Source organism: Schistocerca serialis, chromosome 6, assembly GCF_023864345.2.
Source record: "Schistocerca serialis cubense isolate TAMUIC-IGC-003099 chromosome 6, iqSchSeri2.2, whole genome shotgun sequence".
NCBI classification, from domain to species: Eukaryota; Metazoa; Arthropoda; class Insecta; order Orthoptera; family Acrididae; genus Schistocerca; species Schistocerca serialis.
The window spans coordinates 131,435,803-131,449,292 of record NC_064643.1 but is presented as its reverse complement, the minus strand read 5'-3'; the positions used below and the strand labels follow the sequence as shown (position 1 = coordinate 131,449,292).

At 40.6% G+C, this 13,490-nt stretch overlaps 1 protein-coding gene across 1 annotated transcript in view; it reads left to right on the top strand.

Moving 5' to 3' along the window:
- Positions 1-13,490, top strand: part of LOC126483777 (interleukin-1 receptor-associated kinase 1-like) — a 164,855-nt gene that overhangs the window by 85,612 nt on the left and 65,753 nt on the right. Inside the window, exons 5-6 of the mRNA XM_050106933.1 lie at positions 956-1,137; positions 1,344-1,529. Of these exons, the coding sequence (XP_049962890.1) occupies positions 956-1,137; positions 1,344-1,529 (368 nt within the window). The remainder of the gene's footprint in view (positions 1-955; positions 1,138-1,343; positions 1,530-13,490) is intronic.

Genomic DNA, 13,490 nt, shown 5'->3' with positions numbered 1-13,490 from the left:
CGCAGATTACATGACAATTAACATGTACTTCTCACAAGATCATATAAACTAAAGCATGTTCAGATATATTGAATCCATTATTTACCCACTGTACAGCTCTGCCACATTATATCTCATCTGTACAAGCCACCGTCTGTTCAGAGGGATTATAGGGAGTCTGCTATTTATAATTTAATTTTTTTCTCGTCAGTGGTTTTCCAGTCTTTAAGTGGCACTCTTTTATGTGCCTACGTACCAAGACAGCCTGTATATCAGGACAGAAGCAGTTTATCTCAGTGAAGGTTTGCTGACAATTCAGTTCTTTCCACATTATTCCTGTAGGCAATTAGTGGGGTGCTTGGGAGCAGAATCACATGCTATTTGGAGAGATGCAGCCAGAGTAGTGACCGAGCGAACGTCTGGCCATCCTGATGTAGGTTTTCTGTGATTTCCCTGAATCACTTCAGGCAAATGCCAGGATGGTTCCATTGAAAGGGTACTGCTGACTTCCTTCCCTAATCCGATGAGACTGATGACCTCGCTGTTTGGTCTTGTCCCGCAAATCAACCCAACCCAGAGTAGCGAGCAGGAGGCATTCATTCTCTCTGGACTCAGTTCTTGAGGTGGAAAGGTGTATTTTTCCTCCCTCCTGCTCCTTTCCTTCTTTCTGGACTGTGGTGTACACCAACTAAGCTGTGATGACACCTCCAGTGGTAGGTGGCTGGTACACCTTCCATCCCCTGTGCATCCTGCATCAGAAATATACCCTTCATGTTTACTTCTCAAATCTCCTGTCTTTATTATTCTGATAGTGGACACCCGTTTCCCGTTCATGACACCCGTTTCCCGTTCATCATGGAACCTGTACAGGTCTTTGCCATTGTTATTATTATTATTATTATTATTATTATTCATTTTGTGTTAGTAATGAGCTTTTCAAAACAAATATTTCTTAATATGTTCTTTATTTGTGCAGATGCTTCAGATGTGTCATCAATTGCTGAATCATGTGGCACCATACCTGATATTCCATACAAAGAGCTGATGGTTGCTACAAACGGTTGGGACAAACATACAATTCTTGGAAAGGGTGGATTTGGCACAGTGTTTAAAGGAATATGGAAAAATACACCTGTAGCAATCAAAAGACTTGAACAGGTAACTCGGGCAATCTCATTTGCCCCTTCCTCTCCCTTTCTTAAAGTACTTCTTGTGTAAATCTCAGATATTAACATTGTCCCACACTTAAGACAGAATGTGTACTGAAACTTAGAATAATTTTAATTAACTTATCAGTCCTATTATTCATTTACAATCCTCTGTATCATTATGGTTGCTGTACTAAATTTTCTCTATACTTACAGAGAACAGAATCTGATGAGAGTTACCAGGCTCAGATTGAGCAATCATTGCGTGAGCTGAGAGTTCTGAATGCATGCCGACATGACAACATATTACCTATTTATGGCTTCAGCATGGGTGGAGATGAGCCTTGTCTTGTATACCAGTACATGCCTAATGGATCTGTTGAAGATCGTCTTCTTTGTCGAGTAAGTTGTGCTCTTTGTAATTACTCAAAAATTGCAGAAGTATTATTGTTCATACCTTGCAGTATGAGTAATTGGTAAATTGAAGACTTGTCAATCATTTGTATTCTTTTACATTCTGCTCTTCAGATTGCATTTATAGAAAGAGAAAATTTTGATATGAAGTGTGTCATTAAAGGCGTTGAGTTGAGATGAAAAATTACACATTTTTGAGTGCTGCTGTGGACTCAGACTATTTATATCCCTCACACTTCAAATGAATGTGCTTTGCTTTTGCTGTAAACATTGTGGAACTGGTATGCATTAAATTCTAGCCTCTGAAAGCCTTTCTACTTTGGAAAGACAAAAATGATGGTTATATTCATACTATAATACTGATTATTGCTAAAAAATTTTAAGTTTGTTCTCCTCCCTCCCTCCCTCCCTCCCCCTCCCCCCCTCTCTCTCTCCCTCTCTCCCTCCCTCCCTCCCCCTCTCTCTCTCTCTCTCTCTCCCTCCCTCCCTCCCTCCCCCCCCCCTCTCTCTCTCTCTCCCTCCCCCCCCCCTCTCCCCCCCCTCTCTCTCTCTCTCTCTCTCTCTCTCTCTCTCTCTCTCTCTCTCTCTCTGCCCCCCCCTCTCCCCTCCTCATGAAAGCTATTCCTTGAACAGTGCATTCATGCAACAAATATAGTGAAATTGTGAACTGTGGGGTCAAGTGCGTGACTTACTTGTGCATGTTTATGAGAAAGGAACAGTAAGTGATTACAATAACCCATTACTGGTCAAAACTCTATCGGATCATTTTTTGCAAACTTTAATACATAAATACATTACATTCAGTGATTAATTGAATAAAAAGTTGTTTTGAAAATTTTCAGTTTATTAAAACAAAAACTACAGACCGTCCCATTTTTGGGACATTGGCCAAATGCGCTATCCAAATTCACAACCTTATTCTCCATGCATAATATTGTAAGAAACAACACAAACAATAAATAAAGAATGTTTTAATATTATTGAATGTCTATTCAGTATAAAATGAAGCAAAACACTTGTTGTGTACACCAACATTGCACCTATCGCAAATTTTTGTTGTTTTTGTCTTGCAATAAGCACATCTCTTCTGTGTTTTACTTGACACAATGAAATGATTTCCTGGATCTAGTCGTACATCTGTGCTCACCCATCCTCCCATCAATTTGCGTCCTTGTGGTCCTCTGCGTTTTAGTACTGATCCTGTTTTCTTTGATAGGTAAAACATCACTATTCTCCGCCGGACATCCAGAAGTGAGAGCTTCTCATTAGAGTTAGCAAATTGGTATGCACGCCATGTGTTTACTACGCAGATATCTAACATCTGTGTGAATAATGGCCACCACCATTTCTTTGACCTTATCCTCGTCCTACAAAGTGATATCTGCTTGTCCAGTAGATCTACACCACCCATATGGGCATTGTATTCTTCAATGAGATGTGGCATTGTAACAGATATTTCCTTTTTATTTGCCCGTGAGTATCTTTTAGTAGAACTCAGAGGAGTAATAGTACTGTAACTTGTCGCTACACATACTGGTTTGTTGTCACTCCATTTCACAACCAGAACTTCGTTCTCTTTGTCGAACATGTAGTCATAGAATCCTCATTCCTTTTCTTTTGCCATTCTTTCTGAGTCAATCAAAGGACATGCATTAGTTCGGATCTCTCTTATTGTTCCTGTAGCTTTCATTTTACTCTTTCCGAGTGTGATCAGTGTGTCTACACTGGTGAAAATGCTGCCAAAGAAAAGCTTATAATTCGGATACTCTGATTCTGGAATCGTGCTGGTTAGTTCATTTATTACCCTTGCTCCTAAAGGCTCCTGTATGTTGTCAGTCTTGCCACAGTATGGCGAAAAATTATAAAGAAAGCCATTGGAACTTGTAAGACACCGAATTTTATATCCAAATTTGATAGGCTTCCCCCTCAGGAACACTTTAGCTTAATGTTTGCCATAATAACATATCATCATTTCATCAGTTGAGAGTTCTGAATGAAATACGCCAAATTTACCAAATTCCTTTTTCAGCATTTCAAAGTACAACTTCAGTTTGTACATCTTGCCATTTCTATCTATTTTGGAATTGTCACTGAGATGAATGAATCTCTTTATTTCCCGAAACCTATTTCTTGACATGGAGTTGAAGACTAAAGGAACATCGACATCAGGAGCCTGTTCCCAGTACATATTCTCATGGGGATGCTTATGATAACCCATCAGAAGTAGTATGTCAATAAATGATTTTAGTTCTCCTTTGGTTAGCAGAAAATTTATTTTGTTATGTTGGCATGCATAGATGTCGCTTTGTTCAGTAATAGTATCAATTAGTTTCTCAGAAAAAAAAATCCTCAAACACCTGGGGCACTGTCTTATTTGCCAGACATTCCGCAACATAACTTTTGTTGCTCTTCCCTTGTTCACTAGTGTTTGTGTATGTTGGTTGACATTTATACCACTTAAATTTAAATTTTTTTGTAGATAATGTACCACTTTCTGCTCCATCTCCTAACGCTTTCCTTCTTTTGGCTTCTGGAGGTACAACTGTAGCATTAGCTTCATCTCAGCTGGTTATGAGCTCTAAAGTACCGGCTACATCTTGTACAGCACATTTTCGTCAATATCTTCTTCATCTGTTATTACATCTGCATCAGGTGGAATAATCGCCAATTCTATGCCATCATCTTCATCGTCACTCTCTTGATGGTTCTCTAGTTCTGCTGGAATTTCTTAAAGTGTAAGTCAATGTGGCATGTTTTTATTCTGTTGGAATCGTAAAATTCTAATAGAATATGAAAAAATGCAGACACAAAGAACGTAAAATGCAATTCTTCTCTGTATAATATGTGTATACAAGAATAGGGCACATCAACAATAAATGATAGTGTAACATGCCATTGTCCCATTATTGGGACGCATAACATATATTGATATTGCACTTACTTGAAAAAATCTGAAGTATACTTAATCTTACACGGACACCCATATGTTCATAACAAACACGCCCAGACAACTAAATCACAGCTCATTGTCATCCAGGAACTACCAGCAGACATACAGTGCTGCCAAGTGCGAGAACAAAAAATCGGCAAGTTTATAATTTTCCTGACGTGAAGTACTTAGAAAGAAGTTATTTATTTTACATTCACAGGCATTATAGCAGCTAGTTGAACCTACAGGTGCAACAATAAAGGCTAAAAGCTCCATTGATTATGTAGAAATAAGTAAAATATATGCGTCCCAAAAAAGGGACAATGGCCAGTAATGGGTTTAATAGTGCTGGGTGTGGCAGCAAGGGAAGTGAAAGTGAAAAGATAATAATAGTAGCAGTGTGTGTAACTGGGGCTGGCTGATTAGCAGAAACATAATGTGGCCCACTATGTCTCAAAAGAGAAGGCTCAGATCTTACCCAAATAGGCCTGCAGCTGATTTACACAAACAATTTCAATCTGTCTCGCACAAAGACTCATATCAAGTCATTTCTAAAAGAATGAAATAATGCCAGGTATTACCAGAAGTAGACATTAATGGCCATACATTCATTGAAACACTTTCTTTAAATTCCTTGAGGTCCAGCTGAATGAAAAGTTAGAATGAAACCAGTACTTAGGTAAACTATTACAAAAAGCTCAATTTGGCATATATTCCACTTAGAGGTATAGCAAATTCTGTTGACATCATGGCAAGGGGCTGGTTTATTTTACATATTTGTGCTCTTCTGGGACAGTTCATCTAAAGTAAATGAATCAGTTATGACAGAATGCAAAAGGAGTAATGGAGACCACTCACCAAATAGCAGAACCATTGAATCGCCTACAGGCACATACAAAAGAGAATGAAAAGTTTGGCAGCTTTCAGAAGCAATCACATTGTGCCAGTTGGACACACACTGAGTTTCCGGTACCCATGTGCTGCACACCGAGACCATGCTGCTTCTGACACTGTTCCATTCCTCATTCAGAGCCTGGGCACCTACTGCCTCCCCTGAACTTGCTAGCTACTCATTCCCGACTTCTCCATAGGTACAGGCACCTCAGGGTTTTACCATCTGTAAGGTTTATCACCCCCCCCCCTCCCCTCCTCCCCCTGATGATGTCATGTCCCAGGATGTACTGTCTGCATTACTCCCCCCCCCCCCCCCCTCCCACCACCACCACCACCACCACCACCACCACCACCACCACCACCACCACCCTCATCTTTCCTAGTTTTGGGCGACTTCAATGCCTATAACCTATTGTGGGTTGGAACAACGGTCACTGGCCATCAAAACTTCACTGTTACCACTCAACCGTTGGCTCTTGAACTCTGGTGCCCCCACACACTTCAGTGTGGCACATGGAACATATTCGGCCATTGATCTCTCCTTTTACAGTCCTGGTCTTCTATCATCTGTCGACTGGAGGGTCCACAATGACCTGTGTGGTAGTGACCTCTTCCCGATTTTCATGTCCCTCCCTCAGCATTGCTCCCGTGCATACCTGCCCAGGTGGAATCTCCATAATAGTGACTGGGATGGGTTCATCTCTGCTGTCATCCTTAGCTCCCCATCACAAAGCAATATTGATGCTACTGTTCATCATACTATGGCAGCCTTCTTTTGGCAGCCAACCAAGCCATCCTCTCTTCCGTGGGTTCACCCATCAGAGAACGGTACCCTGGTGACCCCAGAGATTGCTGTGGTCATTAGAGATTGTAAGTGTGCTCTCAAACAACATAAGCGGCACACTTCAGCAACGCACCTCATTTCTTTAAATGGCTCCGTGCCCGCATCCACTACCTCATAAAAGCAAGGATCCAGGAAATGTTAAGTTTCCGCCATTGGATCACGTACTTCTCCATCACAGATACAGGCAAAGATCAGACGACTCTACAGCTTCCATTCCCATGCAGGTATACCAAGTATTTCCTTAGATGGTGCCATTTATACTGACCCATTTATACTGATTTTTGCTGAGCATTACGCTTGTACATCTGCATCTAAGAACTACTACCCACACCTTTTGGCTCATAAATCAGCAGGTGGAGCGAGTGCACTTAGCTTTTACAACCCAGTACCTGGAGGCATATAGTGCCCTATTCAGTGAATGGGAACTCTCCAATGCTTTAGCCCATTGTCGTGTTATGGCCCCAGTGCCAGACTGCATCCACAACCAAATGCTGAAACAGCTCTTAGTGAATTGCCAGATCACATCCTCTCTCTCTTCTATCAGATCTGGAGCAAAGGTGAGTTCGTATCTCAGTGGTAAGAAAGTGCGATAGTTCCAGTATTGAAACTGGGTAAGAACCCTCTCGAGATGGACAGTTATGCTGAATGGTTATTGCTGAGTGTCACCTGCCATATGGAAGGTACAGTCATGGGCTCTCACTCACGACTTTCACTGTTCAGTCATCAAGACTTGTGTCATGCACTTCTTTTGCCATTGTATTGCCCACCTACACGCAGAGCTTTACCTAGCTGATCAATTACTTAATGTAGATGAGACACACCACATGTTCCCTGAACGTACAAACTACGGTGTCCTTTTCCCTGGAAGGGAGCTCCACCTCCACAGCAGTGACCCAGAACTGGGTTTATAATTTCTTCACGCCCCCAGTGTCTGTTTGGAACTGCAGCTTCCTCCACTGTCACCTCTGTTCAGGGAGACATCGCTTCTGCCCCCATGGCATTTGCCTTGAAGCCTCCTTTGGTCCAAAAGGTTGCGTTGACACCACGATTTTTCATTGCCTGTTCTTTGCTGTCCTTGAGAAGTGTCCAGGTTCGGAAGTAGTAATCAACAATGGCTCAGTAGTTGACGGACTGTGTACACACATGCATGATGCAGTTAACTCCACTCTCCACCATGTGGCTGCAATGATTTCACTGCTGAATTGATGGCCATTAAATTAGCCCGTAGTCATGTTCGTTCTTGCACTGGCAAGAGTATCGTAATGTGCAGTGACTCCCTTAGCAGACTTCATGTATAGACCATTGCCACTGTCCTCACCGACTGGTTATGGCTGTCCAGAGTCTTGTCTCTGACCTCCATCAAGCTAGGCAGCCAGTCATTTTTGTCTGGACCCCCCAGTCGTGTTGTGATTTTGAGAAATGAACGTGATGACTGGTTGGCCAAGCTGGCCAGCAGGATGCTGATTCTGGAAATGTTGGTCCCAGAACTGGATACCTTTGGTCATTTATATGCCCTTGATTGCTGGAAATCTGGAACTCAGATTGGTGTGTCCTGATCTCCCCATATAAAATGAGGACAATTGAGGAGACCGAGACCACGCGACAGTTGTCCCCTGTGTGTTTTTTGCAGGGAATCCACCGTCCACTATAGACTCCACATTGACCATACTTGGCTGACCCATGGCCATATTCTCGTATGTGAGGGCCCTCCTCACTGCCAATGCGAATCCTGCCTGACAATGACCCACTTAGTCATAGATTCCGTAATTTGGCTGCTTTGAGGTGACAGCTTAATCTTCCTGACACAGTTCCTCTGGTGCTAGCAGATATCGCCAACTCGGCTGAACTGCTGTTACATTTTGACCACAGAGGTGGTTTCTATTTACCCCTGTAAGGTAGGACTTTTTGGCCTCATTGTCCACCTGAGGGGTTGGTGGGAGACCTCTTTCCAGCTTCCTCCCTTCAGCCCCCCAGCCCCCTTGGGGTCCCTTGGTGGCCTGCGCTGGGTGCTCAGCCTGGCCTCTACTCTTTCTACATTTTTCTTCTCTTTATTCTATTTCAGTTGATTTTTAGTTCCCTGTCTTGACTGATCTTTTTACTACTTGTCTGCGGTTTTTATTGTGTTAATTACACTTAGGCTTGCCAGAATTTGCCTTGTGCCTCCTTCCTTTGACACCTACTCCTGATTTGCCACTTAATTGATGAAGGGACTGATTACCTTGCAATTTAGTCTCCTTCACTCCAAAACAAAGGTTTTTCCCAAAAGATAGCAAGTTTTCATTCTCTCGCTTGTGTGTGGCTGTCGGTGACTCAATGCTTCTGCTGTTTGGTGAATGGTCTTCTTTACTCCTATATTATAGAAAACTGCTATTACAGTGTTAATGAATTTATGTGCACTGCAGTTCAAACAACTGCAATACCATTATTGTATCAAAAGAAAAATTCCACAGAATCTAATTTAATATGAAAGAGCCCTGGAATAATTTTGTAATAAATTATATTTTTGTTAAACAGTAGACGGTAAAAACTATGTACCTGTCGGTGCATGAAATGAAAATATATTTTGATCCAAACAATGTAATTTTATGAAAGATAAATAATTAAATAAATAAATAAATAAAGTATTAATTTTGTAGAAGTAAGCAGTAAGAATATTAAGCAAAATACATAACGACACATCTTGCAGAGTCCTCTTCAAGGATCTTGTGATTTATTTACTTGATTTGTTTACTTACCCATCTATTGAATAAATGCTGTTAGGTGATGTCCAAATGTACATGCTAACTTCATGTGAACTCGCTACAAAAATGGAACACGTACAAAATTGACACACAGAATAATCCATATAAAGTGATACAATATACACGCATGCTTTTACTCCATAAATTCATAAGCTAAATTTTAACAACAAAAATAATGAATTATTGACCGTATAATGTAAATGGATAGATAAAAAAAATCTACTCAACAAGCGGCAGCGGGAGAACACACACACACACACACACACACACACACACACACACACACACACATAGATACACATAGGTTTTACTTTTACAAGTTTTCAGAGCCAGTGGCTCCTCCTCCTGGGAGAAGGATTGAATTTGAAGGGGGAGTGTGAAGGAAAGGGACTGGAGAGGTTTAGGAAAAAGGATAGAGTTCAGAAAAGTCACCCAGAACACTGGGTCACAGGAGACTTGCCAGACGGGATGAGAAGGAAAGACTGATTGTTGGGGACTGCACCAGATGAGATTTGAAAACCTGATACCTTTAAGGTGGAAGACCGGGTAATATGCATTACCAAATTATTGTGTATGAATTAATAAGCATGAAAATCTAAGTGCATTGTATGTAACAGATGTGGGAGGGGGGAAGGTGAAAAATAGACAAGTTAGAAAATGGTAGATGTAGAAATCTAAAATGAAGAGAGGAATAGTTACTGCGAAGAAATGATGAGATGGAAGGAATTAATGTAAATTAAGGCCAGGTGGGTGGCGAGAATCGAGGACATGTTGTAGCACTAGTTCCCATCTGTGGAGTTCTGAGAAGCTGGTGTCTGGGGCAAGCATCCAGATGACATGTGTGGTGAAACAAGCATTGAGGTTATGATTGTCACTTTGTAGAGCATACTTAGCAACAGGATATTGTGTTACCAGTATATGCCCTCTGCCTATGCCCATTCAACCTGACTGGGCGGTAGTCATGGTGATGTAAAAGGCCAAACAGTGTTTGCATAACAGCTGTTACAGGGCTGGAATAGCTGGTGGTAGGAGGATGCATAGGGCAAGTCTTGCACCAAAGATGGTCACAGGGGTAAGCACCATAGGGTGGGGAGATGGTTGCAGAAGGAGCATAGGGTCTGACAAGGATATTGCAGAGATTTGGAGAGCGATGAAAATGTATTCTAGGTGTGGTGGGCAAAACCTCAGACAGAATGGCTCTGATTTCAGGCCACTACTTTAAGAATCATTGCCTTATTGAAGTAGCTGATTAATACATTCAAGATCAGGATAATACTGAGTGACAAGTGGTGTGCCCCAAAGTTTTCTTTTCGAAGGGATCAGTAGTACCAGGATTGGATGTGATGGCCCAGGAAATCTGCTTTTGAACTGGGCTGTTGGGATAATTATGTCCAGTGAAGGCTGAGGTGAGAGTGGTGGTGTATTGCTGTAAAGTGTCTGCATCTGAACAAATACATTTGCCTCACATGCCAATGCTGTATGGGAGGGAATGTTTGACATGGACATTTAGTTCCGGGAAAGTGATAAGCACTTCGGCTACAGGACTGCCTGTGTTCTTACGGCAGGTACTCTGGATCTGTCATTGAGTCGAGAAGCATACTGTGCCTGAGACACACATAAGTAACCTCTGTATCTTCAAAATGTTCCTTGTACAGCGTAAAAGAATAATTGAAAGTGACGAGAGTAGTAATGACAAAGTAGTGTGTTTTAGACGGAAAGTGATAAATAGAATTTCATGAAGTTCAGACCCCAACACGAAGAAATCAAATGCAAGTGAAGGCTTTGATGACATCTTAGAAAAACTTACTGCAGAGAAAGAAGAGGAACTGAACTCTGTGGACAGTTCATTGGACATTATCCAGTGCAACAAATTTGCTAACAGGCAATAGTCATTTCTGTTCTCTAGAAAAGGTGGGTTTCTGAAGGATTGGCCATCTGCTATTACTGCAGGTGAATTGCTTTTCCTATTAGACGACAAAATGATTAGCCTTCTAGTCACAAACACTAATAGATAGCAAAAGCTATACCAACATGAAATGAATGAGTATGCTCGACTGAACAGATGGAAACCCATCATGCCCAAGGAGATTACAAACTTTGTTGATCTGATGATTTGGATGGGTTAGTACAGAAAACACTTGTTGGATGTTGGTCAGTGGGACCCTCATTACAACTTTCCATTTCTGTGCAACACAGTGTCCCATAATCATTTTGAACTACTGTTAGCAAACTTGCATTTTGCAAATAACTAAACAATAGATAAATGTAGCAGACCTGGAAAAGTTTTATCACTCCTAAACATACTGACAGACATTTATGAAAAAACCTTTTCATCAGGCGAAGATATTGTAGGTGATGAGACAATAGTTCCTTGGAGGGACAACTAAGGTTCGGGCAATACATACTAACAAAATTGCATAAGTATGGCATAAAACTTTCCAAACTGTGCTCCGTTGAAGGGTATACATGGTCTGTAAAAGTATATTCTGGACAAGACACCAGGGGAAGAAAGCAAGTTAGCGTAGCTGAAAACATACACATTGAACTTGCAGCTAAATTACTAAATGAAGGACGAACTTTGTTTGTAGACAACTTTTACGTGAGCTATGAATTAGCAGTCAAACATCTAAAATTCAAAATGCATATTGTTGGAACTGTATGGTAAAAAAATTATGCCACATTTTGTAATGTTGTACCCACTGAAGACAGGTGAAATGATAGCACATGAAGATGACAAGGGTATTATAGTGCTAAAACAGAGGGATGTTCATGATGTTGCGATGTTATCAACAGAAGATGCACGTATTATAATATCAAGCTCAGATTCTCCGCACTGCGGTCATCCCATGAAACAGAAACCTTTGTCGATACTGGCATATAATAATAGAAAAGCTGGCACTGACAGAAGCAATTGAATGGTGCCATGTGCCACAACAATATGGAAGGGTCTAACATGGTATCGGAAATCAGCACTACATTTGCTTTTAGGAACAGGTATAGTAAATGCTGATATTGTGTACAGAGGGTCACAAAAACATAGATAGAAATAAGAAAATTTTGGGAATGTCTTTTTACTGAATGGTTGTCTATGAAAAATGCTATATAACAAGAATGTGTGCTCTATGTTTCCAGAAGGAGAGGCAAACTGCCTAATGCCAAGAAGCAAAGGGGGAAAAAAAACTGCAACCTATTGTTCCAGTTGTCCAAACTCACTATATGACATAGTATATCATACCATGTTACCCTAAATATAAATGAATAAAACATGTAGTATTATGTGTTTGTTGTTTGTATGTTTATGTTGTATGTCCTACAGTAATGTTTCACTGCTTTTTCCATTAAATTCCTTTGAAAATTCCTGCTGCAGATCCTATTAATGTGAACAAGAAGGCTGTCACCCATCTGTGGGTGATGAGGCCCCCACAAAAGCACACCAATCTCCCAGATATGGGTGACTTGGTGATGAACATGTTAATACAAACAATCCAGTAAAATGTTAAGGATCAATAAAATGATTTACAGAATAAAAACATTGCTCAAATATAATTTCATTAAGTTCTTTTTTAAATTTATTTTTATGTTCTGACTTTCTGATTTCAGCTGGCAGTGTATTGTAGACCTTAATACTTACATGCCTTTGTGTGCAAATTATTTTTGCACATGTTATATGGAAGACTGTGCTGTTCAGGTGCTGTAGCTGTATCTTGCACCCACTGCCAAGTACATTTAGTCCTTGATGCTATTTGTTGATAATAAGTCAGTTTCAGATGAGCTGTGATTTCCTCAAAACACTTAAATAAGCCCAAAAAATATGAGATGTTCGCAAATAAAAAAAGTGCTCCAGGAAATGTAGAATTTGTTCCCTTTATTCCAGCTCACAAAAAGTTTGTCCTCGGACTGTCAGTTTCGGTCAGTGGCGACATCTTCAGATTTGGAGAAAAAGGGGAAACCAGATACCAGTAATCAACTGACTACGTTTTGTAAATAGGACATTATGACATAATGAAAAGTATTACTTTCACACAGGTAGAATACATGGACCAAAAATGTGATGAAGCATACCAATTTAAAGCATATCCTGATATAATAAAGCCAGAGTGGCTTCGTCAAGGAATAGAAGCAAAAGCAGCTATGCATCATCAAACATAACTAAAACTATGGCACAGACTAGGTCACAGTCGCGGTAGAGTCATCATGTGTATGGTGCTATTGTTTGTGGCGGCATCACAGATTCACACAGCTATGATGAATGAGTGAAATTATTAGTGGCTAGCTGTAAAAGGATGGTTGTGTCTCATGCAAGTGTTAATAAATGTTGTCTGTTATTAACTAAACATCTATCTGTGGAAGATTACTATCATACTAAGTATCCCATAGTGGTGATCCCATAAAAAAGAAGAGAGACAAAGCATACAAGATATTGCAAATGTATATTTTCGACACAAGTACTGGAAACAGAAATCAAGATGGAACAGAACTTACTTTTTTATTCAGGATCACTTCCTACAATTATTAATTTATTGCAAAATGTAACAACAGAC